The sequence below is a fragment of the Chlorocebus sabaeus genome, chromosome 2 (assembly GCF_047675955.1).
Source record: "Chlorocebus sabaeus isolate Y175 chromosome 2, mChlSab1.0.hap1, whole genome shotgun sequence".
Lineage (NCBI taxonomy): Eukaryota > Metazoa > Chordata > Mammalia > Primates > Cercopithecidae > Chlorocebus > Chlorocebus sabaeus.
Window position 1 is genome coordinate 34,314,624 of NC_132905.1, and position 25,990 is coordinate 34,340,613.

At 36.2% G+C, this 25,990-nt stretch overlaps 1 protein-coding gene across 2 annotated transcripts in view; it reads left to right on the forward strand.

Moving 5' to 3' along the window:
• Nucleotides 1-25,990, forward strand: part of LOC140709207 (uncharacterized) — a 146,313-nt gene that overhangs the window by 111,300 nt on the left and 9,023 nt on the right. Inside the window, exons 43-49 of one of the 2 annotated variants that reach the window (XM_073007134.1) lie at nt 2,142-2,212; nt 6,132-6,289; nt 7,679-7,859; nt 9,044-9,964; nt 11,509-11,658; nt 16,424-16,536; nt 18,577-18,706. In XM_073007134.1, the coding sequence (XP_072863235.1) occupies nt 2,142-2,212; nt 6,132-6,289; nt 7,679-7,859; nt 9,044-9,964; nt 11,509-11,658; nt 16,424-16,536; nt 18,577-18,706 (1,724 nt within the window). Of the gene's footprint in view, nt 1-2,141; nt 2,213-6,131; nt 6,290-7,678; nt 7,860-9,043; nt 10,202-11,508; nt 11,659-16,423; nt 16,537-18,576; nt 18,707-25,990 lie in introns of those variants that run through there. The other variant, XM_073007136.1, reaches the window with a different exon arrangement.

Sequence of the window (25,990 nt, forward strand, 5' to 3'; positions counted from 1 at the left end):
GCACTCCAGCCTGGACAGCAAGAGCAAAACTCCATTTCACACAACAACAACAACCACCACAAAACCCAAATGCATTTCCTGCACATGGTAAAACTGAAACAGAAAAAGTGTAAAGTAAATAGAAGTAACTGAAACAGTTTATGTAGATTAATTTACTTCTCATTTGATAAAGTTTGTAAAGTAATGAGCAGAGTGTATTGCTCCAGGGACCCAGATATATACATTTATTCATGCAGTAAAAATCCATTCTTATAATGACCACTGATACTTATATCCTAAATATTTCTGAAAACATCTCAGGCCTGCATCATCTTTGCAACATTGCCTTATGTTTTATTTTTGTTCATTTGTTTATGTGTCTCAAAATTTTATGCTCCTCACAGTATTTAGAGTTAATTATCTCTAATGCAAATAGATCCATGAACCACTCCTGAATACCTAATGTCCAAGCATCTTAAAGATATATAAGGATTTCAGAAACTGACTTCTGGGTTGGGCATGGTGGCTCATGTCTGTAATCCCAGCACTTTGGGAGGCTGAAGCAGGTAGATCATTTGAGGTCAGGAGTTCAAGATGATCCTGGTCAAACAGGTAAAACCCCATCTCTAATAAAAATACAAAAATTAGCAGGCGGTAGTGGCATGCACCTGCAATCTCAGCTACTTGGGAGCCTAAGGCAGGAGAACTGCTTGAACCTGGGAAGCCGGGTTGCAGTGAGCCAGGATCATTCCACTGCACTCCAGTCTGGGAGACAGAGTAAGACCTTGTCTCAAAAAAAGAAAAGACAAGAAAACTGATTTCTGCCCAAATCTTCATCCATAGCCCGTTCCCCATCTGCCTTTTTCTCTGGAATTACTGAGCTGCTGGCAATGGCCCCCTCACCATTCCTCTTTTGCAGAGAAATACATACACTCTTGGAGGCTTCTCTCCCTTTCTCGTTGCTTCCTGTCATGTGCTCACCCTTTCCCGCCCTCTGCCTCACTTAATCTGGCTAACCTCACTCTCTAAGTCGCAGCTCATGCATGATCTTTAGGAAAGCCATCGCTGACAGCTTTTATTTTCCTTCCTTATACCCCAGTGCTTAACACATAGCAGGAACTCAATAATTATTTAGCAAAGTTAAGACTGTTTATACAAAGATGATTCAAAAGATTGTCCTCTACAACCTAGCAGCAAAGGGGATCAATATGTAAAGACATGACGTGCAGTTTAGGTGGTAAAGTGACACTGGAAAAATTGCCAAAGTACTAAGGGAGGCCCATGAAGCAGACACATGTGTGTGGAGAAAGACAGCTAGAATGAAGGAAGACTTCACACAGGATTCTGAGCCTTTTTTCTTTTTCGTTTTCTGTTGTTGGAGACAAGTTCTTACTCTATGCCCCAGGGTGGAGTGCAATGACGTGATCGAGACTCACTGCAACCTCAAACTCCCGGGCTCAAGGGATCTTCTCACCTGAACTTCTTGAGTAGCTGGGACTGCAGGCACATATCAACATACCTGTCTAATTTTTTGTAGAGTCAAGGTTATCTATGGTTCCCAGGCTGGCCTTAAAACTCTTGGCCTTGAGCAGTTCTCCCATTGTGGCCTTCCAAAGTGCTGGGATTACAGATGTGAGCTATTATGGCCAGCCTACATTCTGAGTCTTAGAAGATGAAAATAAATTTTTCAGAATAGCAAGGGAAAACATTTGTGATGTAAAAAATGGGGTGCACACTAATTAAGGTGTAAACAATGATAATTTTGCAAATTATTAATAACTGCCAACTCAGTGTGTTGTTAAAAAGATACTGTTATGAATTATAGTAAAGTGTTACATTGTATATTTTGACTGTATTTCAAAATTTGTTTTGTTTGCAACAGCTTTGTTTATTTATATTGGGTGGAAAAATTTGTAAGTGACCCTGAGATTTTGTATGGCTTGAACCTGGTGATACCTAGTGTCTCCCCAAGGGGTTTGTTGAAGTTTTGGATAATGAGAAGTATTTCTTAAAGAAGTAAATATTTCAGTCAACATTAAGCTTCATTTCAACTCTCAAAATATATAATACAAAGAAATTTTATTCTCTATTTTTATAAAGATTATAGTCTTTATCTAACTGTTCTTAGTTCATTTGAACTAAACCAATGAATTTGTCAACAGAACAAGCCTTACTAGTGGCTTCAGAGGAAGAGCAAGAAAGGCGTGAAAGAAGCGAAAAGAAGCAACCACAGGTATATAAAAATTTAAGTTTCTTGTTTAACATTGTTTTCTTTTTTTTTTTTTTTTTTTGCTTTAGTAACAAAGCATAGACCAAATGACATGACCTTTTAGACTATACCTTTAGAATCCAATGGATCATAATTTTATATTCAATTTTTAAAACATTTTAACCTGTTACAAAACTTAAGATATTCTTACTATCTCTAGTAACTCATAGCTGTCTTTACTCTGGGAATTGAGGCAAGAAATCTTCAGAATTCTCTTGCTCTTTTATTTTTATAACCTTACTCTTGATTCAGAAGGTAACATGAAATATTGAGTCTCATTACTAAGAAATCGAAATTATGAACAATTTAACCATGATGGCCACTGAGCTAAACTAGCGCTAAAGGAGTCATCATTGCCAGTGGTTCAAACGTTGCAGTTTTATATTGCTGGTCACCAGTGTCCAGTTTAAAGATTTATTCTGTTTTGTGGTCACCAGTTGACTTCAGTGTCTGTGTTCGGGTCATAAAAGTCAACCCAGTTGCCTATTAAGAGAATCCTACCTTGCAGAATGGGACCTTTGGTGTCAGGGTACAAACAATAACTTTATTTCAACATAAATACATAGAAAATATTCCTACAATTTAAAAAATCCATCCACTATCACTAGTGGAACTTAAGATATATTAGAAGTGGATATAAGCAGAAAATCTATCTAGATACATAACACTATCATAGTATATCATTTGAATTGGAATTTAAAATTTTGCTTCTCTTTGTTAGTGGTGTTCAGTTTGGCTCTTAATAATTGAGTGTTTGCCTAGTCTCTAGTTAATCTTCAGAAATATACATGCACTGTAGGGGCTCACTCTTTCTGGTATGCTGAGGTAAAATCTTTGTAAGAGAGGAATCTTTTATAATACTACATATCTTTGAATTCATTTCTGGTAGATTTAACACATAATGAATTAAGTTGAGTCCAAACAAACACAGAGAGTTCAGCTTGCCAGTTCATGTTTCTCTCCTATGTTAAGCCAAGGCACATTATTTTTCATATTTTAGTTACAATCCCATCATATAAAAGTAGTGACACATAGATTAAGTATCAGTTAAATTTTAATTATTTTCGAACATTTCTTTGTTTGTACTTGATTAAAGCCAATTTTAAAACATGCACTCCAACAGAAAAGACAGTAACTGAGAAACAAAACAAGCAAATTTGTTTTCCATTTTGCACTTGCCAAAAAAAAGGTCTCAAGAACCAGAACTGGGTGAGAATTGTGATAACGGGAATCTATCTGTATATTCAGGACTTTCTTTAATATTCATTGCAAACAAGTTCAAGCTGAATATTGGTGAAAGTTTTGAAAACTCCAAAAGTATTGCTTGCCCTGAGGCAGAGCTTCTACATAGTAACTCTAAAGAGGGATGAACAAAAAAGGAGTGCCCTCTGATCTGATGAGTCATGTCCATGATTGTGAGGAGGAAGATACATCTGGAGGGTCTAACTCTGTGACATTCCAGGCGGCGCCTGAACAGAGGAAGCCCATGAAAAATGTCTTTCATTCCATTCCCACACCAGGTCCCTGAAATATACTTGCCAGTCATCTTCTAAGTTTCATTTAAATGAAAATAAATCAGACTATAAAAATGATAACAAACCAGACACATAGCTTGCTTCTAAAAAAGATGAAGAAAAAATATTTAATGATACAGAAACCAAAAAATTAAGGAACCTAGTAATTATGATTGAAATGAAAGATGATTAAGAGTTTGACATGCAAATAGCAAAAAATATAAACCCGAATACCACTATTTGGAAATTAGACATTAGGTATTGGCCTCAATCTAGAGATCCTGAGAGTCTTTTTGATTTGTGGTTTACCCACCCCAAAGAAATGAAGCTTATGATTCAGATAGAAAGCTATAGTATTTCTGCTGCTACAGATACTTCTAAAAACAGAAAACCAATACAGTGCTTGTTCCAGAAGCCACCATATGACAATCCCAGTGCTAACAACTACAAAAGCAGGAATCTTGAATTATAAAATGTGAGTTATTCTCTGCCACATAGTGAAAAAAACACCAAAAATATAGCTAGGAGACTTACAGCAAGATATTCCAAGGTTTAAGAATGAGATAGGCATGTTACAAGTAGAGTTCCTGGCTTTAGAGAAAGAGAAAGTCCAACTTCCAAAAGACAGAGGTTCACTTGCTGCTTCTCTTTTTTCTCTTTATCAATTATTTGATTTAGTCAAATTTTCTATTCAAGAAAATCTCATGCGTACAGTTACAGTGGGGTTATCTAAATATGTAATTATGTGTCTAAGTAGATTAGTTCTGCTATCTAAATAATGGTTCTGGAGAATGTTCTCATAATGTTTGTTCATTAATCAACCTAAGTCTCACTCTCAGTCTTCCAAGTGGCATATGGGCTGGGAAACTAATTCATCCATATACCAAGAGACCTTCTGAACCAGATAAACATAAAGAAATTGGTAAAGAAATAAGCTCTAGATTCTAGATTCTTTTTTCTGTATTCATTTAGAGATGAACTACGTTTATTTATTAATAGAATGGAAATACAATGGGAGGGAAGCAATGACTGAGATGAGCCACAAAAACACATCTCACCTTGAGAGTTGCAATGAATATTCCCAGCCAAATGAGTCTGTTTAATGTGTTTTCATGCATGCAAGTTTATCTGCTTAGCTCAAACTGTTTGAACTTATAGTCCCATCATGGTTATTTCAAATACTTTTGAAAACAGATATATACTTCCACATATTTTTAAAAATCACCACTTTCCAATTTTTCTGCTGAATCAGACCTTATGTTGTTTAATAAAGTATAGTAAGTTTTGGCATGTATGATTTTGATCATATAAGAAGCATAATTTATCAGCCAAAAATTTAACCTTTGACTCTTAAGTAGGAAGTTGAGTTCTGTACATTGTGTTCTAAAGATAGAGATTTTATTCTTTCAAAGTAAAAGCCCATGAGGCTTTTTGCACCCTCTGAGGCATTAAATTGCTTTGTTCAAGTTAGACTTTTAATATATCTGACTAATTTGATAAATTGATTTTTTATGTAATTCAGCAATATGGAATTGTATCATGTTATTTGGTGCCATGAAATGCTAGTGAATGCCACCTTAGGAGATGTGGATGAAACATTTAATATGTCTTGGTTGGTTTGACTCCCATTATCAGTAGATAATGGGGCTAAAGTTGGTAACTGGACCATATGCTTTCCACCTATCAACTTTTGTGGTAATCGAATGTGAAATCTGGGAAGCATCGCATTTTCCAGAATTCTGCACTAGAAACTCAGCAGTTTCACTCTGCTTCTTGTGTTGTGGCAAACTTTGGTTCCCATCCTTCAGGGAGCACGTTTACTTTTTTGATATCCCAGGATTCAAATGGAAAAAAAAAAAAAAAAAGAGAGAGATAAAAGGCAGTGGGGAAAAGAATAGCTTAGTGCAGAAAAGGGAAACTTCTTTACTGTTCCTGAAGCCCCACAAGGTCACATCCTCTTCATCTGGCTATTTCATGTAAAATCCAGGTGGTAAAGACAGAAGACATATGTTACGCCTGTGTCTTTTTATTTCTCTGTTTCTGCCAGTCAGATAGTATAAAAATTTATATCAGGCAGCAAAGAGTGGATGGGAATAAAAGCACAAAATGGAGAAGAGCCTTTTTGAAATTTTGTAAAATTTTTCTGTTCACTCAAACAGAAATAAGCAGACTTGGCAAAAATTTCAATGATAAAATGATGAGTACCTTATAGTTATAATCATTATGTACAATGATAAGATTAAAGTAAACACAAAATACTTTTATGATAAAAATGGTGACATTTAACCTGAATCAAGTGAAAAAATCAGGAAAAAAGTTATTTTTATTGAATAAAATAATAATTATTATTCATATTACTTTTATTAAAGGTCAAAGAAGGAAATAATACAAACAAAAGTGAAAAAATACCAGTATCAGAAAATCTATGTGATCGCACAGCTGCTGCTGACAGATTACCCCAACAAAGAAAGACTGGGGAAATGGATCCTCAGCAGTTTCCCAAGAAGCTGAAGGAAGAGCGTGATAGGTAAGCCTAGGACACGGATTTTTTTTTCTTTCTCTTTTTCTTTTTTTGATGGAGTTTCTCTCTTCTTTCCCAAGCTGGAGTACAATGGTGTGATCTCGGCTCACTGCAACCTCTGCCTCCCAAGTTCAAGCAACTCTGCTGCCTCAGCCTCCCTAGTAGCTGGGATTACAGGCATGTGCCTCCATGCCTGGCTAATTTTTTATATTTTTAGTAGAACTGGGGTTTCACCCTGTTAGCCAGGCTGGTCTCGAACTCCTGACCTCAGATATTCTGCCCACCTCGGCCTCCCAGAATGCTGGGTTTACAGGAGTGAGCCACCGTGCCTGGCTGCCTATAGCAGTATTTAACAGGAGGTAATTGTCATTGTGCTATAAACTAATGCAAACTTGGACTAATATTCCTTATGATTAACAAGTTTTATATTTTTACCAGAGATATTTAGTCCTCCCTGGTAATCAGAAAAATGCAAATTAACATAAAATAAGATATATTTTTAAAAGTCATGCTGATATTTAAAAAGTAATTACCAGTGTTGGCGTATGTGAGGAAAAACGCATTCTCGTACATCGTTGGTATATGAAATTGGTAAATTATTTCCGAAGGGCAACTTAGTGCTTTGTATCAAAAATTCAAATAACCTGACATCCCTTTAACTCAACAACTCCATTTCTGGGACTAGATTTCACAGGAAAACATAACTTGTGTAAACATACACACACTTATTAAGGACATTAATTATATATTACACATAATGAACAATAGGTTAATAAATATATAAAATCTATGTAATAACAAGCTGAATTGAAAGTATTTAGAAAGTAATATAAAAAATATGGGGTAACAGATGTTAGACTCTTTAGCCTAGTTTTGGCTGACAGTCATCTGCAGATATAGTTTGTATGAGGGACAGCTGAAGGTGCCATCTTACTCTGTCAATCATTTGGAGAGGTACCTGCAATATTTCATAAAGATGAAAATTTATTTCTAGTGAACTTATACACTTGTCAATAAATAGTAACTTTAAAAATGTAGTTGATCATAAACAATCTTTTCTGATAAGGGAGTAATTATGATCGTGTGATTTAAAAAGGTAACTTTGAACTTGTAACTTTACTGAATAATCTCCAGTATCCTTTTTTATAATATATACTAGAGTGACTAGTAACAGAAACTTTAGCGGAATATCCTTTCCTTACTACTTTTCAAGTATATGCATTCTTTTGAAGATGTTGAAGTGAGAAATTAAATATCTGAGAGCTGCAAAGGAAAAATAATCCAGAACATGGAAGTTTTATTAGGATGATAAACAACGTCTGCAGAGGTAGATAACAAGATGAGCTCTTTATTTTTTAACAAAATGCATTTTAAGAGAAATGTCTTTATCTGCAGATGCACCTTAAAACAGGAAAATGAAGAAAAAATAAATGTTAATATGCTGTACAAAAAAAATAGAGAAGAATTAGAAAGGAAAGAGAAACAACAAAAGAAAGAAGTTGAAGCAAAACAACATGAACCGACTGTTCAGTCACTAGAGATGAAACCAAAAACTGCAAGAAATACTCCAAATCAGGTAAATCAATCTTTGGTAAAAATTCTATATTTTAAACATTATGTATCAATTTTACTTGATTTAATATCCACTTGATTTAATATATACTATAATAGGTCTAAAACAAATCAGAAGTGTTATCTCACTTTTAAAAATGAATGGTGACACTTACAGGTACAATTATTAATATTTATTATAAGTCTTGGCATCCACATAGGATATTATTTTATTACCAAGTGCTTTTGCAAACAATAACATGCCATAATGTATACTTAGTGATAACCTATTGATAAAAATGTTGTTCCCAGTAAAATTGTTCCTTGTACTTCCCTATTTCATATTGATTACTGTACCTAAAATAAAATAAAGAAGAAACAGAAATTATTGCAATCACAAATAATCTCATGATATTCTAAGAAGAGCTCTATAAATTTTATCTTATTTACCGTTGGTGTTTTAAAATACAAATTTTATTTTGTATTGATATAATTATACCACAGAAGTAACTGTGATCTGTTGGAGAACTAGAAATAGACTCAGAAGTCCTGGGGAAAATCCTGTAGCTTGCTTATATTTTTAACCTTTCTTTTTCAAAATTACAGTAACTAGAGGAGTTCATCAATGAATGTATATAGGAGTGACTAGTATAATGTCTAGATTTATGATTTAGTAAATGTAATTCTTAGAACTGACTATAGAAGTGTTAAAAGAGTCAAATTGCAATAGAATATTATCTGGGAAACAGAACTGTAATAACTTTGGGAAATTTTATCTGTCCAAATACGTGTGAACTAAGGTTCTTACTATAGGGTGGTGTAAGGGTTAGATATCAAAGTGTAAATGCATTTTTTGATATATTTTAATTTAGTCAAATTTGTTAATGCTTTAATTTATGCTTTTGGGTTTGTTGTAATTCAGGCAAAGCCTTTTCCAATTCTGATATTCTTACAAATTCTCTGGTGTGCATGTGTGCGTGTGTGTGTGTTTACTTTTATAAATTCATTGACTTTAAATACATTTCTGAACTTTTTGGAATTTATGCTCTACAAGGTTCAAAGTTTTGCTTCAACTTTTTCTCCTGTTGGATATCCACTGACAGTAAACTTTTTAGTGTACGGTTGTGCAGGTTATTCTTTAGCTTCAGAGGTAATCATGATATGTTATTATATGGAGTACTAGCTAAAACTGTCTTTTATTTTATTTAGGATTTTCATACTCATGAAGAAACGGAAGATCTGATGGATGAAAAATGCATTTTGAAGAGAGATATTGCTATACTCAGGCAGGAAATACTCACAATGAAAAATGACGACTTGGAAAAAGAAAATGAATATCTTAAGGAGATTGAAATTGTTGAAGAAAGATGTGCTGCCCTTGAAAAGCTTATAAAACTCACAGAGGAAAGAGCAAAAACAGCATTCCAGGATCCACAAGAGTTGAATGATCTCAAAGCTGAGAATAAAAGGCTCAATTCCGAACTGCTGAAGGAAAAAGAAAGCAAGGCAAGACTGGAAGCTGAAATTGAATCTTATCAGTCTGGACTGGCTGCTGTTAAAAGTAAGCATAGTGAAAGTGTGAAAACAGAAAGAAACCTAAAACTTGCTTTACAGAACACACAAGACATTTCTGTGCAAGAAAAAATGAGTTCTGATATCTCCGAAGTTGAAGATAAGAATGAGTGTCTCACTGAACAACTTTCTCAAATGCGAATTAAATTCAATACCTTAAAAGATAAGTTCCGTAAGACAAGAGATACTCTCAGAACAAAGTCATTGGCTTTCGAAACTCTACAAAACGACCTAAGCCAAGCCCAGCAGCAAATAAAGGAAATGAAAGAGAGGTATCAAAATGCAGAAGCTAAAGTGAGTAATTCCACTGGAGAGTGGAACTGTGTGGAAGAAAGGAGATGTCAACTCCAGCGTGAAAATCTGGGGCTTGAACAGCTACTAGATGATGTTCATCAGAAAGAGGATCATAAAGAGATAGTAATTAAGATCCAAAGAGGTTCTATTGAGAGTGGAAAGAAAGACCTCCTGCTCGAAGAGAAAAATAAGAAGCTAATGAATGACTGTGATCATTTAAAAGAAAGTCTCTTTCGATATGAGAGAGAGAAAGCAGAAAGAGTAGTAAGTATCAAGGAAGAGAAATATTTTCAAACTTCTAGAAAGAAAATTTAAACATTTGGTTCTGGATACATGTTGAACCTAGTTGAATATAAAAATCAATAGATGAAAAGTGTGTTTACCATATTGTATAATTCCATTTACGTGAAGCATCCAAAAAAGAGAAACGTATAGGGACATAAAGTAGATTAATGTTTGCGAAGGGCTGGGGCTGGAAGCTGGTAATGACCGCTAAAGGGCGTGAGGGATCTTGTAGTGGTGGAAATGCTCTAAAGTTGGATTGTAGAGATGGCTGCACAACTTAGTAAATGTACTAAAACTCGTTTAACTTAAGTTAAAACAGATATAGTATGTAAATGATATTTCAACAAAGCTGTTTTAATAAGAAAACAAAAAAGGCAAAATGTGTTTACTCCATCAGCTTAGAAATATACCTTGTTTCTAGGAAATAAAAGGTAGAGGTGAGAGATGATTTACTTTGAGAAAAGACATTGTGTCACCTGCAAAATTGTATTAGGCACAGAGTTATATTTTCAGGTAGATAGTCCTGTACTGGTTAAATAATAATTTTAATGTCTTTATGTTGCCACATGTTAAGACCATGATGAAGGTATAAATGGAAATGTTTACACCTGAAATGAGTCTTTTCAAATTACAATTTAATTAAGTGATTTTCTTTGACACTTAATTCTAGATTTCCCAGATGAACTGCAGTACATTGCTGTGTCTTGTCATACCTTGCTTTAAGTAGCTTTTAATATATTTTAGTTGGTATAGCTTTGTTATTATTCATATTAACAAATCTGAAAATACATCAAATTACATATTTTTATGACCACAAAATGTTTTAAGGGCACCTACTTGTTATAAAATTATAATTTAGGATATGTGGTAAATTTTAGCAAAACCGTATTTGGTTTAGTCTTCCCACTGGTATTTAGAGTTTACTTTGAATATTTTTATTAATAATTATCTCATAATTTTTATTTCAAAGCTCAATGACTATCATTTGAATATAACTTTGTCCAGTACAAAGATACTATAGCTGCCTGTGATTTATGAGTTAGGCATTAGATCCCCATTTTCAAACGAAAGAGGGGTGGCAGGCTTCACATACAGTGGGAATGGAGTAATTACAGAGGGAGTTGTAGGAGCTTGAAGTCAGAGAGGGAGGTAGAGGCCTGTTTACGTAGGGCCTCAAAGGTCATTGGAATTTTACTTTTATTCTGAGATAGGAATCTGTTAGAAGGATTTGAACAGGTGATTGAATATGTTAGGAACTTTGAGGTTGAGTTGAGCTTCTAAGATGATTGAATGGTGGGATGAGTCTGTTGCGTAAGTAAGAATACGAATTAGGCAGGAAGATAACACATTCTGCATTCCTCACTGAATTCAGTAATAAATAAAAGTGTGTACATGTGATGAAAAGAAGGTGAATTAATGTGTGTGGTGATAATTTTCAAAGTAGGTACGTTAGAGTTCAATAGTATTAACATAATTTAATAATAAGGCAATTAATAAAATCAGTAACAAAAATATTTTATCAGGTGGTTGTGAGACAACTTCAACGAGAAGTAGCTGATTCCCTTAAAAAATTAACTATGTTAGAGTCTCCACTGGAAGGTACATCACGTTGTCACATTAATTTGGATGAGACACAGGCCTCAAAGAAGAAATTATTTCAAGTGGAAAGTCAAGTATGTATGAAATTTAACATGTCGACAGTTATTCTGCAGCTGATTGAATTATATAACATGTTTTAGGATACTAATTTTGGCAGAAGCTTTTGTGTTTTAATTATAATTAATTATTTCCGTTTTACTATGTTTATAATGTACTTTTCTTTTATATTGTGACTTTCATTCTACCATTTTGAAAAACCATTATATACCTTTTCTCTTGCAACACATGCCCTTGGAAAGGTTGAGAATTATACATCATTCCTCACAGAAAATTGACTTTTCTCCTGTTAAACAGTATTTGTAAGTAATTTTTGTGTTGCTCTGATGAGGCACGCCAGATTAAATCAGAGGAGAATGTTTAATGGAATGTTCCAGAAAATTATCTTATTTCTTCACTTTTGTGAATGAACACAGAATCTGTGTCTATTTATTTCACAGATTCTAGGTTAACTTGTACAGAAAGGCCACTATACTATTCTTTGAAATGTACTATTTTAGGTTAATTTACAAACTATTTGAAAAGTTAGGCATTTTCTTTATCTTTTATTTAAAATATACTATAAAACTGTAGAAATATTTAGATTTGATATAGTATGTACATCAAAAATTGAGATAAAATTATCTTGGTCCTGCCATTGGATTTTAAAAACAGTTTCACTGATATAATTCACATATCAGACGGTTCAACCATTTAAAATGTGCAACTCAGTATTATTAGTATATTCACAGCATTTTCATCACCCTGAAAAGCAACCCCACATCTCCCAAGCATGACTGCAACCTTCCTCCATGTCTCTTCACCTACCCCTGTTATAGGCAACCACCATCTACTTTTGTCTCCACAGGTTGGCCTGTTCTGTGTATTTCATATATATAGAGTTATACAATCTGTAGTCCTTTGTGACTGGCTTTTTCACTTAGCATAATATTTTCAGAAGTCATGCACGTTTTGGCACACATTGGTAGTTTATTTCTTCTTATAGTTAAATGATATTCTATTGCATGACTATACTGGTTTTCCATTCATTCGTCAGTTGATGGATCTTTAGGTTCGTTTCCACTTTTTAGCGATTATGAAAAATGCTGCTGCGAACATTCACTTACAGGTTATTATGTGGACATGTGTTTTTATTTTCCTGCCATTGAACTTTATCCTCAGAGTTAATTGGGCAGATTTCAGCACTTGTCTTGCTCATGCTATCCTTTCTGCCTTTTCAGTTTCTGTTCATCTAGCCTCATTCATCAGACCTGGCAGACGATTTTTTGTTTCATGAAGCTTTCTATGACTGTTCTGACTCTCATTGACCTTATGTGTTAGCAATTGTTGTCTAGTCTGTGCAGAAAAACTTAGTCCTTAATTTTACATGGCTTTTTTATGGTAGATAATTTTGTCTCATTATAAATGTGCTTAATGGGGGAATAATATATAATATGTATGCCACCTATCCTTGCATAAATTGAAAACATTTTAGCTTAGAAGATTTTAGCATACAATGAAGTACTTTATACCATACCAATTATTTCTTCTTTGAGACTTTGACACAGTAAGGTTTATATTCTAAATGTATTTTTAGCAATTAAATATCAAATCTAAACCAATGAGTCTAATAGAGGAGAATCGTTGAAATCCATGTTTATGTTTTTCTCACTATGAAAAGGAATCTAAATTGGCCTTTTTTCACTCCGCAGCCAGAACTGTATTTCTGGACTGCTACCAGTTTGTCAGCTGACCAGTTCTGGCTGCAGCTTGTCTGAGGAACGATAGCACAGCCCCTCAATCTGAGTGCTCAGCAGACGGCTTGTGAAGGCAGCACCACAGCAACAGTTGCTCAGAGGGAACTGATTCAGGAACCTCGATTTAGCAATAGAGCCTAGGGTTTTCCAGCTCAGTGTCTTTAGCCTGTCTCTGCTGGTCATGTCAGTTACGTACTATTCATTCCAGGAGGCGCTATTTACATGGTAGTACATACATAGTCATTGCCTACTGAGTCATACAGATAGAAAAGTCAGTTATAAATTTTATGCCCCCCATTTGCTGCAGCTCTCAGTGGTGAGAAGAATGATTGAGCGCAGCTATAGGAGACTAGTTCCATTGGCATGCCGCCTGCCTAACATACACAATTTTGTTAAGATATACAGATAGAATTATTATACCAATAGCAAATATTTTATGTAGCTCACTATGTTCCACGTACTCTTCTAAGGGCTTCAAGTTAGTCCCCACTTAAACACCTGGTTGGGGGAGGTGACTCATGCCAATAATCCTAGCATTTTAGAAGGCTGAGGCAGGAGGATCGCTTGAGCCCAGGAGTTTGAGACCAGCCAGAGCAATATAGTGAGACCCTGTCTCAAAAAAAAAAAAAATTTAAACACTTACTGAGGCATGGTGGTGCATGCCTGTAGTCCCAGCTACAATGGGAGGCTGTGGTAGGAGGGTCACTTGAACTTGGAATATTGGGACTGCAGTGAGTGGTGATCAAGCCTCTGCACTCCAGCCTGGGTAACAGAGCGAGACTCTGTCTCATAAGTAAAACGTTCTGTATAGATTCCCATAGAATTGAGTTAGACATCAGGCATAGAATTATTAGCCACTTGATGTCTGCCTTGAGTGTAAAACATGTAATAAGGGGCAGCTTTAAACCATCTCCATCAGTACCCTCTAACTTCTCAAGAAGGTTCATATTTCATGAATTTCTAAGTGAGAGGCTACCTGGATTAAGACATTTGGTGGATACCATTTTGAGATGAGGAATCTCAATTGGGAAGCAGGAAGACCTCTACTTGACTGGAGCTGCCAATGATATAGTTGAGTGTCCCCCTGAAAGAAACTTTAGAACAAGACTTTCATCATGCCACATCTCTATGGAAAAGGAAATTCTTTAAAAGAAAACAAAGGCAAACAATTGATAATCTGATTCTCATGGGAAAGTTTTCATTATAAAAGAAAACGAGGACTGGGTGCCATGGTTCATGTCTGTAATCCCAACACTTTGGGAGGCTAAGGTGGGTGGGTTACCTGAGGTCAAGAGTTCAAAAACAGCCTGGCCAACATGGTGAAACCCTGTCTCTACTGAAAATACAAAAATCAGCCAGGTGTGGTGGTGTGCACCTGTAGTCCCAGCTGCTTGGGAGGCTGAGGCAGGAGAATCACTTGGACTCAGGAGGTGGAAGTTGCAGAAAGCCAAGATGGCACCACTGCACTCCAGCCTGGATGACACAGCGTGACTTCATGTCAACAAAAAATGAAAAACAAAGAAAAACAGTGTATAGTGGTCCAAAAAAGAAGAAAGGAAGAAAAAAAGGACAAAGTGTACTGGTCAGTATCGTAACAGTGAGATAGTCCCTCTTTCAGATTAGAAAATAACAGTATACTCAAAGTAGCATCAATAAGAACCAATGTAAAATAGACAAGATTCACTATCTACAAAAGTCATCTCCACCAAGTAGCAACGTATGAGTGTGTGGTTGAGAATATGGTCTATAATATGTGTACTAGAAGGAAGAGGTCTCAAGAGAAAGGTCAGAGCTGGAAATGTAGATTAGGGAATCTAGGTCAAAGTTTTGAGGTTTTTCAGAGTCCCAAGAGAATTTAAAAAGTGAAATAGCCTCCGGGTGTGGTGTCTCATGCCTGTAATCGCAGCACTTTGGGAGGCCAAGGCAGGCAGATCATGAGGTCAGGAGTTCAAGACCAGTCTAGCCAACATAGTGAAATCTCCTCTCTACTAAAAATACAAAAAATTAGCCAGGTATGGTAGCACATGCCTGTAATCCTAGCTACTAGGGAGGCTGAGGCAGGAGAATCACTTGAACCCAGGAGGTGGAGGCTGCAGTGAGCCGAGATCATGCCACTGCACTCCAGCCTGGGTGACAGTGGGAGAGTCCATCTCAAAACAAAAAACAAAAACTAAACAAAACAAAAACCAGAAAGGAGTAGAGCTGAACAACACAGGTTGCTGCATTTAGAAATGAATTGGGGTCAGAGGAGCACAGGGAGCGTTTGGTCACCGCTCGCAGTTGCTGCTGAGTAAAGCGGAGTAAAGTCCTTGACGACCCTTGGAGTTTTATTGGAATTATTAAAAATCAGATTTCAGTATAAAAAACACAATAAGTGATGAAAAATAGATTTCTGGATGAAACCATGTGTCATAGAGTCCAATGGAAGGGGAGAAACAGGGTAATAGAAAAGCCACAAAAAGTAGACAAAGGTTGTGCTTTTGTTCATTATAGAAAAAATAAACTTTATTTAAAGAGAAGTGGTTAAGAGAAAGAGAAAAACTGAAATCTATGGGTGAATACTTAGAATGACAGTATTTAGCTCAGCCTGAAGACAGATGAGGATCAAAAATGTAACAGGAACTAGATAAGAGTTTTCTAAAAATCGTGTTAGTAAGACGTAATTTAAGAAAACTTGGAATATCTTAAATATTAATGACAATATTTCTAGAGTATCTTTAAAAACTAAATGTAAATATATAACTACTCTTTTTTTTTTTTTTTTTTTACTAACCCTTAGTATTTTATGTGTAAAAACCCTCATTTGTAACAAAGACTGTTGGCAGTTTAAATTTCGGAAAAGATAACGATGAAAGTATGAATCATTTTTAGCAGTATTAAGAAAAGTGACTATTTTTGAAATCTGCCCTTCCTGGCATCAGGTTTATAAAATGCACTTTATACACCTGCCTAAATAAGTATTACTCATCCACTTATGAGAAATATATTTGAGATAAAAGAGGGTCTCTAGATTTTACAAAAATAATTTTAAACACTTTTTTTTAAGACTGAAGAAGAAAATGAAGAATTAAGAAAACTTTATGAGTTACTATCATCACTGAAATGTCATGCGAATCGAGAAAGAGAGAAAAATCATGAATTAGAACAAGAGGCAACTGGGTAAGTTTTTCATATTGTAGAACATGTTAACCATTTATTAATTGATTTAACTCTAATTTTACTTGACTAAAACCTAGATACAAATTCACGTTATGTCTGTATTTTCATAATTAAACGAATTCTATTTTGAAATCTATTTTACAAGCTCACAACACAACTTTATAAGCATCTGCGTCGTGGGGGCAGGAGTCAGCTGAGCTGCTGGGGCAAGGTGAAAGTTTTTTGGATGCCAAAATATTATACTTATTTTATTTTATTATTATTATTATTTTTTTGATGGGGGACAGAGTCTGGCTCTGTCTCCCAGGTTGGAGTGCAAAGGCCCGATCTCGGCTCACTGTAACCTATGCCTCCAAGCAATTCTCCTGCCTCAGTCTCCTGAGTTGCTGGGATTACAGGTGTGTGCCACCATGCCTGGCTGATTTTTGTATTTTTAGTAGAGACAGGGTTTTTCCAAGTTGGACAGGCTGGTCTCGAACTCCTGACCTCCCCACCGCAGCCTCCCAAAGTGACGTGAGCCACCGCCCCTGGCCACTTACTCTTTAATGATTTTGAAAACAATGACAAAGCCTTGGACATATAATGTCAACTACACTCTTCATTATCTAGCTTGAATTTTGATTTCTGAAGATATTTTTGCTGTGTGTGGTCATTTTTTCTTCCCTTTGTAGTATCCTCTGCTGCATTCAAATTCTTTAAAGACCTATTTGTGTCATTTTTTAACATCAAAATTTATCTTGATATGTAGCTTATATTTTGTTTCTGCTTCTTTCTTTTTCTTTTAGATATAAAACATATCGTGGAAGTTTACTTATTTTACACGGTACCTCCGTTGTATATATGAAGTATACATGTTATAAAACTTCTATTTTACATAAATAAATTTCCTATATATATAAAAATATATGTAAAACTTAAAGAAAAAGTAAAATGAGCATTCACGTTTTGATCACTTGTTTTTTTTTTTTTTAATGGAATATGTCTTTGAAGCCCTGAACACAGCTACTTCTCTATTTATTTACTGAGCACTTAAGTTTGTTTTTGAATCTAATCGACATTTTTCTGACATTGCCTTTCTCTACATGGTTTTGTATCTCTTTCATTTTGTTGACATTATGTCAGCAAAGATCTCTAGATCTCTTCTTCAAAGTCTTTAAATCATCCCACATCTCTCTGCCCCTTTCCCTTTTTCTAAAACTGCCTGTTTCCTTTTTCTCCTCAACACAGATACTAAAGATATTTTCTTCTCTTTTTCTACATTGAATGATCTCCTTGATGCTTTTTGTGTGTACTTTTTTTTCTTCTTATAGACTGCAGTCAATGGGTATCAAAATGTATTTTTGTGTCTTTTTCAAACATATGTGTTTTACTTTTTTATCTTGGTTACTCACCTCTGGGTTATGGCTTATATTTAGTAATAGGTTATTTTACTTAGCATACCAACATGGATAGTTTATTTACAAGAATGGATATGCATATGAATAGTTTATTTACAAGAAGTGTAGTTAGGCCAGGTGTGGTGGCTCACACTTGTAATCCCAGCACTTTGGGAGGCCAAGGTGGGTAGATCATTAGAGGTCAGGAGTTCAAGACCAGTCTGACCAGTGAAACCCCATCTCTGCTAAAAATACAAAATGAATCAGGTGTGGTAGTACACGGCTGTGATCCCAGTTACTTGGGAGGCTGAGACAGGTGAATCACTTGAATCTAGGAGGCAGAGGTTGCAGTGAGCCGAGATCACACCATTGCACGTCGCCCTGGGCGACAAGAGTGAAATTCCATCTCAAAACAAAACAAAACAAAATGTTTGGTTATAATATCACTTTACCTGCCATGTATGCCATACATTGTTCTTCATATTATTTATCTAAGATTGTAATTTCATATAGAATGCTTTCAAACTATGTTCAGTTGAAACTGAAAGGATCATAGTTTATAGGTTTGTTTCTCTGATATGCCATAACATAACATCTTTTCAAACAATTATTAAATAATTACTCTTAAAAATACTTGACTTTCTAACTATGTACATTTTTGCAGATATAAGAAACTCCTGGAAAGGACAATAAATATGTTACATGTATTTGGAAATGAAGACTTTGGTTTCCATGGAGACTTAAAAACAGACAAACTGAAAATGGATATGCTGATTAAGAAGCTAAACCATAAGGTAATTTTTTTTAAAAAAATTATTTTATCTTAAGGTCTAGATTACCTGAGCAAGGCATGCAGGTTTGTTACATACGTAAACGTGTACCGTGCCATGGTGGTTTGCTGCACCTATCAATCCATCACCTAGATATTAAGCCCCGCAGGCATTAGCTATTGATCTTGATGCTCTCCCTCCTGACCCCAACAGGCCCCAGTGTTTGTTGTTTCCCTCCCCAAGTCCGTGTGTTCTCATTGTTCAGCTCCCACTTAAAAGTGAGAAGATGCAGTGTTTGGTTTTTTGTTCCTGCATTAGTTTGCAGATGATAACAGCTTCAAGTTCATCCATGTCCCTGCAAAGAGCATGACTTCATTCGTTTGTATGGCTCCATAGTATTCCATGGTGTATATATACCACATTTTCTTTATCCCGTCTATCACTGATGGACATCTGGGTTGATTCCATGTCTTTACTGTTGTGAATGGTGCTGCAGTGAACATACAAATGCATGTATCTTTATAATAGAGTAATTTATATTCCAACATATGGTAATTTTAAATCGGATTTGGGATTAAAAATCACATAATTTGGGAAAATATTAATAATGGAAAAACCCAAATTCTGCCAAAATATGTTGAGGAAATAGAGAATAAATATATCTTTTCAGATTTTAAATGCGTCAGGTTCTTAGTTAATCTTCCCCAGAACTGGGAAGACCTAGAAGGGTAGAGATTGGGCTACATTAATGAGGGCCATTTCAATCTCTTGGCCCTGCAGCAGCCATTTCAAAATATGTCAAAAAATATATTTAGGGGTTAAATATTTTGATTTCCTTCAGCTTCTTCGCTCTGTGATGCTGGACCAGAATCGGGTTAGAAAGTGAGCCACATTATAAGAGTTAATAAAACCCATCTGATGAGATTTTATAGTTTGAAGCGTGTGATTCCCAGCCCCTTTGGATAGAAATTGGGGCCAAAGAAAACAAGGTCTTATTCCTCAATAGAAATCTCTCAGTGCTTTAAGCAGTGAAAGAAAGATTTTTCATTTAATTTTACTGACTTGATACTAATGAAAAGAATAGTTTTTAAAACAATCTTGGCCGGGCGCGGTGGCTCACGCCTGTAATCCCAGCACTTTGGGAGGCCGAGGCGGGCGGACCACAAGGTCAGGAGATCGAGACCATGGTGAAACACCGTCTCTACTAAAACATAGAAAAAAAATAGCCGGGCGCAGTGGCGGGCGCCTGTAGTCCCAGCTACTCGGGAGGCTGAGGTAGGAGAATGGCGTGAACCTGGGAGGCGGAGCTTGCAGTGAGCCGAGATTGCGCCACTGCACTCCAGCCTGGGCGACAGAGCGAGACTCCGTCTCAAAAAAAAACAAAAAAAAAACAAAAAACAATCTTTTTTTCTATAAAAAGGACATGCGGTTGATTCTCTTAGGCCTTGACCTCTGGCCAGTGATCTGAAACCAAGCAACATCTGTCTCCAGATCACTAGTACCAAAATCACTAGTACTAAATTAATTTGGGGTGGAGGATAACAGGTTTGTTGAGAAATAATGAGCACACCATGCAATTCACTAATTATAATATACAATTCGTTGACTTTCATCTTTTGAGAGAGTTATGCAGTCCTCGTTACAATCAATTTTAGAAGATTTTCATCACCCTAAAAACAAACCCCACATTATTTAGCCATCTTCACTAGTTTCCCCTTCCTCCCTCAGCCCTAGGGAACCACCCACCTTCTTTGTATAGATTTGCCTATAAGCCTCTGAAATAAAAAGCAAGTGGTCTACAGTGACTGGCTTATTTCACTTAGCATAATTTTTCATGCTGCATCTGTGCTGTAGCAGGTATTGATGCAGGGTTTTTGCTCCTTAGTTTAGCTAAATCTGGGTTCTTCTGTCATGACCAGGAAAAATTAAGCATGAAGACACATTGAAGGGTGAGGAGGACAGAATTTATTAAGTGAAAGGAAAGTGCTCAGCAAAGAGAGGGGTCCTGCAAACAGGTTTCCACCTCACAATTGAATACCAGGAGCACATGAGCTGCAGTGGTCAGGCTCCTCCCCTGTATAAGGCGGGAATTCCTGGTGACTCCTCCCCATCCCCCCGGTGCTTGTAGGCCTCCAGTCCTCTGCCGGCATGTCCAGGCAAGACAAGTCCAGGTTCCCTTATCTGCACATAACATCTGGTGTAAACACTTGTGGGACTGCTTGAAGATTCTCCGGGGACCCTTCCGTAACTGCCTAGGCATTCTGCTGTCTCCTCCTAATACAGTATCAGTACTTAATTTCTTCTTATTGCTGAGTAATACTCCACTGTATGGATACATCAAACATTTTATTTATCCATTCGCCAGGTGATGAACCTTTGGGTTCTTTCCCACCCAAACGTGATGGATGCTTTGGTTGTTTCCACTTTTTGACTCCTACTAATAATGCTGCTGTAAACATTTATGTATGAGTTTTTGTGCTTGCATATGTTTTTATTTTTCTGGAGTATATACTTATGACTGGAATTTCTGGGTCATATGGTGACTTCATGCTTAACCTTTTGAGGAGCTGCCAGTTTGTTTTCCAAAGTGGTTGCACCACTTTACATTCCCAGCAGCATTGGAAAAGGGTTTAAATTTCTTTGCATTTTTTTCCTAACACTTACTTCCTCTTTTTTATTGAACAAAGATTTCATCCTGTCGTGTGAAGTGATACCACATGTGGTTTTGATTTACATTTTCCTAATGACTAATTACATTAAGCATCTATTAATGTGCTTGTTATCCATCTTTATATCTTCTTTGCAGAAATATCTATTCAAAATCTTTGCCCATTTTTTAAATTGGGTTATCTTGTTATTTATAAATTGCAGACATTCTTTATATGTCCTATATATGTAAGTCCCTTATCAGATATATGCTTCTCAAATACTTTCTTCTACGCAGTGTCTTACCTTTTCACTTCTTGATACTGTCTTCTCAGGCACAGCAGTTTTCAATTTTGAAGTCCATTGAATCCATTTTTCCTTAGGAGTCATAGCTAAGAAAACACTGCGAAATGCAGTCACAAAGATTTATGCCAGGGTTTTCTTCTGAGGGTTTTATAGTTTTAGCTGTTACAGTTGACTGTTTTGAGTTAATTTTTAAATAAGATATTTGATCCAGCTTTATTTATTTTTTGCATATGGATACCCAGTTTTCCCAGCACCATTTGTTGAAAAGACTATTCTTTTCCCATTCTGTTCTTTTGTTAACCTTGTATAAGATCAATTGACTGTAAATGTGCGGGTTTATTTTTAGATTATCAACTCTTAGCTTGTTTATTTCTATTCTTATGCCAAGGTAAAATCGAATTTAATGAGGAGTTTTTTTCCATCCTATTGCATATTACCAGATGTCTTATGTCATAATAAAAATTAAATTTAGTGGAATATCTTTAACTTCACTTTTTGTGTCTCAAAGACGTCTCTGGCCAGCTTATACCTTACTTACTCTAAGACATGATGGGAAGTCAGGCTTACAAGACACACTCGATTTCTTTTTTTCTCCCTTCCAACCTTTAGTCTCTTTTCCATTGCCTCACTCTATAGTTATATTTGCGGAAAGTTTTGATCACAGGATCGGCTGACATAGTCTAATATTTAGTGCATTATGTTTTGCTAATTCATTGTACTTCATAGAATCTTCCATAGATGTCTACCATCCAGGAAGGAGAAGTTTAAGTCTGAGTCGCCAGCTTTCCTCAATGGAAATCAAGTGAAGTCATCATCTTTCAGTTCGCAGATCCTCCTTCCACCTAGTAGCTGGTTCTCTTGGGTAACACTGTGGCTAATACTTTTCTTGGTGCCAATCTTGCATTCTCAGAAACCACAGTTCCCTGTATTGACCTCCTTTTGCTGAAACAGAGATGCACAGCTCTGCTTTCTAGCTCAGTAGATGATTCTTGGAATATAAAGTTTAATTCATTCCAAGAAAAAGTCTTAGGAGTGCAGCACTTCAAAATCAGGTAATGTTCAGGCAATTTATCAGAGACACATAGTAGATTAGTATTTTGACTTTCAGAAATTTCAGAGCCAGGTTTTGTGCTATAGAGACACATTGTGGCATAACAGAGAGATGGGATGGTCTTAACTTCTCCATACAGACAAGCTTGAAGTAAGGTGAAGGAGAAATTACATTTGATGTCTTAGCACTCAAAGCGCGCTGTTTATTTTACTTCTTTGAAGACTAAAAATCATTCCATAATGTTCTCCTTATTTCCTCACTGAGAAAAGGAAAATGAAAATTGAACACTAGATCCATTAATAAATACTCAAAGCTTCTTCTTTTAGAATTTTAGTTCATTGAAATCAGGTAAATGTCTGATTTTGGTTATGTAACCAAGTATTTCTAGTTGTTTCTCAAATCATATGTCTTCTTGCTTCCCAGTCTGGTCTCCTAACTTGAGGGGAAATTGTAAGGAGACACCCTGGCCTTGTTATCAGAGCTCATAATTGAAGGGGGTTTTAGGAAAACTTCCTCCTCAGCAGCTTATGTCTCTCTGCTGGTTATCTGCTGCTTCTCAGGAATGTTTGCCATCAGTGAATAAATCTCAACATTTCTTAGATCCTACTTTAAAGGAGACTCTTTTCTGCTACACAAGTTATGTTTCCTGTTTTCTCTTTTAACCTTTATTTTTCTAACAATTACCCAGAGTTTTGTGACTTACAAGAAAAACATTTCGTTTTTTCATGAACCTGTGGTTTGGAAAAAGCTTGGCCAGGAGAGCTTGTCTCTGCTCCCCTCAGCTTCTCTAGGAACAGCTGATCATTTGGGGAAACGGAATCGTCTGAAGCTTTGCTCACCCACGTGTTTGATGGTTGATACTGGCTATTGGCTGGAACCTTGGTTGGGGCAGGCTGCATGAACACTGACACTGGCACTGCCAGGCTGTCTTTGTGGCCTGATCTCTCTCACAATCTGGGGGCTGCGTTCGAAGGGAACGCAGTCTGAGATAGGGAAGCCACCTGGCATCCTTTTTACTGCATTCTATTCATTAGAAGGAAGTCAATAAGGTTGGCCCATATTCTGTTTTTAAATGGGATGAATATAGCCTCGCTTTTGTTTTAATTGACGTGTGTGTATATATATATACACACACATAATTATGGGCCATAGAGTGACATTTTGATACATGTACATAGTGTGTAATGATCAAGCTAACTAGCACATTTACTACTTCAGTCATTTTTCATTTCTTTGATTTATGAACATTCAAAATCTTCTGACTTTTAAAAAACATACTATAAATCATAGCCATATTCACCCCACAATACCACAAAACACCGGAACTCATTCCTCTTATCTAACTGTAATTCTCTATCCATTAACCAGCCTCCCCTCTCCTACTTCTGTGAGCTTTTTTGTTGTTGTTAAGAGACAGGACCTTGCTAGTGTAGTCTGGGCTCTGGGCAACTGTAGTCATCCAGATTGGAGACAGTGGTTTGATCATAGTTCACTCTAGCCTCAAACTCTTGGGCTCACATGATCCTCACACCTCAGCCTCCTGAGCAGCTGGGATTATGGGCATGCAGCACTGCACCTGTCTGATTTTTGACTTTGTAGAGATGTCTCCCTATGTTGTCCAGGGTGCTCTGGAACTTTTGGCCTCAAGTGATTCTCCTGTCTTGGTCTTTTAAAGTGCTAAGAAATAACAGGCATCAGCCATGTTACCCAGCCCTCAGGTTTTCTTCAGCTCCCACACATGAGTGAGAATGTGCAGTATTTATCTGCACTTAGCATAACATCCCTCAGACTGATCCACATGGCCACAAATAACAGGGTTTAATTCCTTTATATGGTGAATAGTATTCCAATGTGTATGTGTACCACAGTATTTTGTCCATTCATTTGGTGATGGACATATAGGTTGATTTGATACATTAGCTGTTGTGAATAGTGCTACAATAAACATGTGAGGACAGGTATCCTTGTGATCTATTGTTTTCTTTTCTGTTTTTCTGAATACCCAGTAGTGGGGTTGCTGGGTCCCTGGGCAGTCCCATTATTAGATTTTTGAGAAAAACTCGTGTTGTTTTCTGTAGTGGCTGCACTAATTTACCTTCCCACCAACAGCATGTAAGAGTTTCCTGTTCTCTGGAGCCTCACCAGCATTGGTTATTTTTATATCTTTTAAATGATAGCAATGTATTCAAATTGAAGCAAGATTATATCACATTGTAGATTTGATTTATATTTCCCTGAGGATTAGTGATACTGAACATTTTAAAATCTATTTATTGGCTATTTGTATTTCTTTTTTCTAAAAACAAGTATAGTTAGATATTTTGTTCAATTTTGAACTCAGATTTTTTTTTTAACGGTCAAGTTGTTTGAGTTTCTTGCACATTTTACATATTAGTCCCTTATCAGATGAATAGTTGACAATATTTTCTCCCACTCTACAGGTTTTCTCTTCACTCAGTTGTTTGCTGGCCAGAAGCTCTTTAGCTCAATGCAGTACCATTGGCCTATCATTTGTTTTTTCCTATGCTTCTGATGTCTTACCCGTAAAAATCTTTGTGCAGACTAATGTCCTCAAGCATTTTCCCTATATTTACTTACAGTAGTTTGATAATTTGGGGCCTTACATTTCAGTCTTCAATTGATTATGAGTTTCTTTTTTGTATGGTGTTACAGAGGAAGCTAGTATCATTCTTCCCCATATGGATATTTAGTTTTCCCAGTGCCATTCATTTGAAGAGACTGTCCTTTCCCCAATGTATGTTCTTGGCACCTTAGTCTAAAATCAGTTGGATTTAAATATGTGGATTTATTTCTGGGTGCTGCATTCTATGGCCTTTACCCCAAGAATCATGACTTCTTAAAATGCAATTCAAATTGTCATGAAACATTTGCAGTCAAAGGAAAGGCTTATGGCATCAGAATCCTTATTTACAGGATTCATTATTTTGTGTCTTTTTGAAATATGGTCTTTGTCTGTCATCCAGGCAGAAGTGCAGTGGTGTGGTCATAATTCACTGCAGCCCTGAACTCTGGGTACAAGCCATCCTTTTGCCTCAGTCTCCCAAGTAGCTGGCTCTACATGCATGAGCCACCACACCCAGATAATTTTAAAAATATATATTTTATATATATATCTATCTCTACACACACACACACAAACACATACACACATGCACAGACACACACACATATATATATGTATAGAGACACGGCAGTATCACTATGTTGCTCTTGCTGATCTCAAATTCCTGGCCTCCAGTGATCTTTCTGCCACAGCCTCCTAAAGTGCTGGGATTACTGGCATG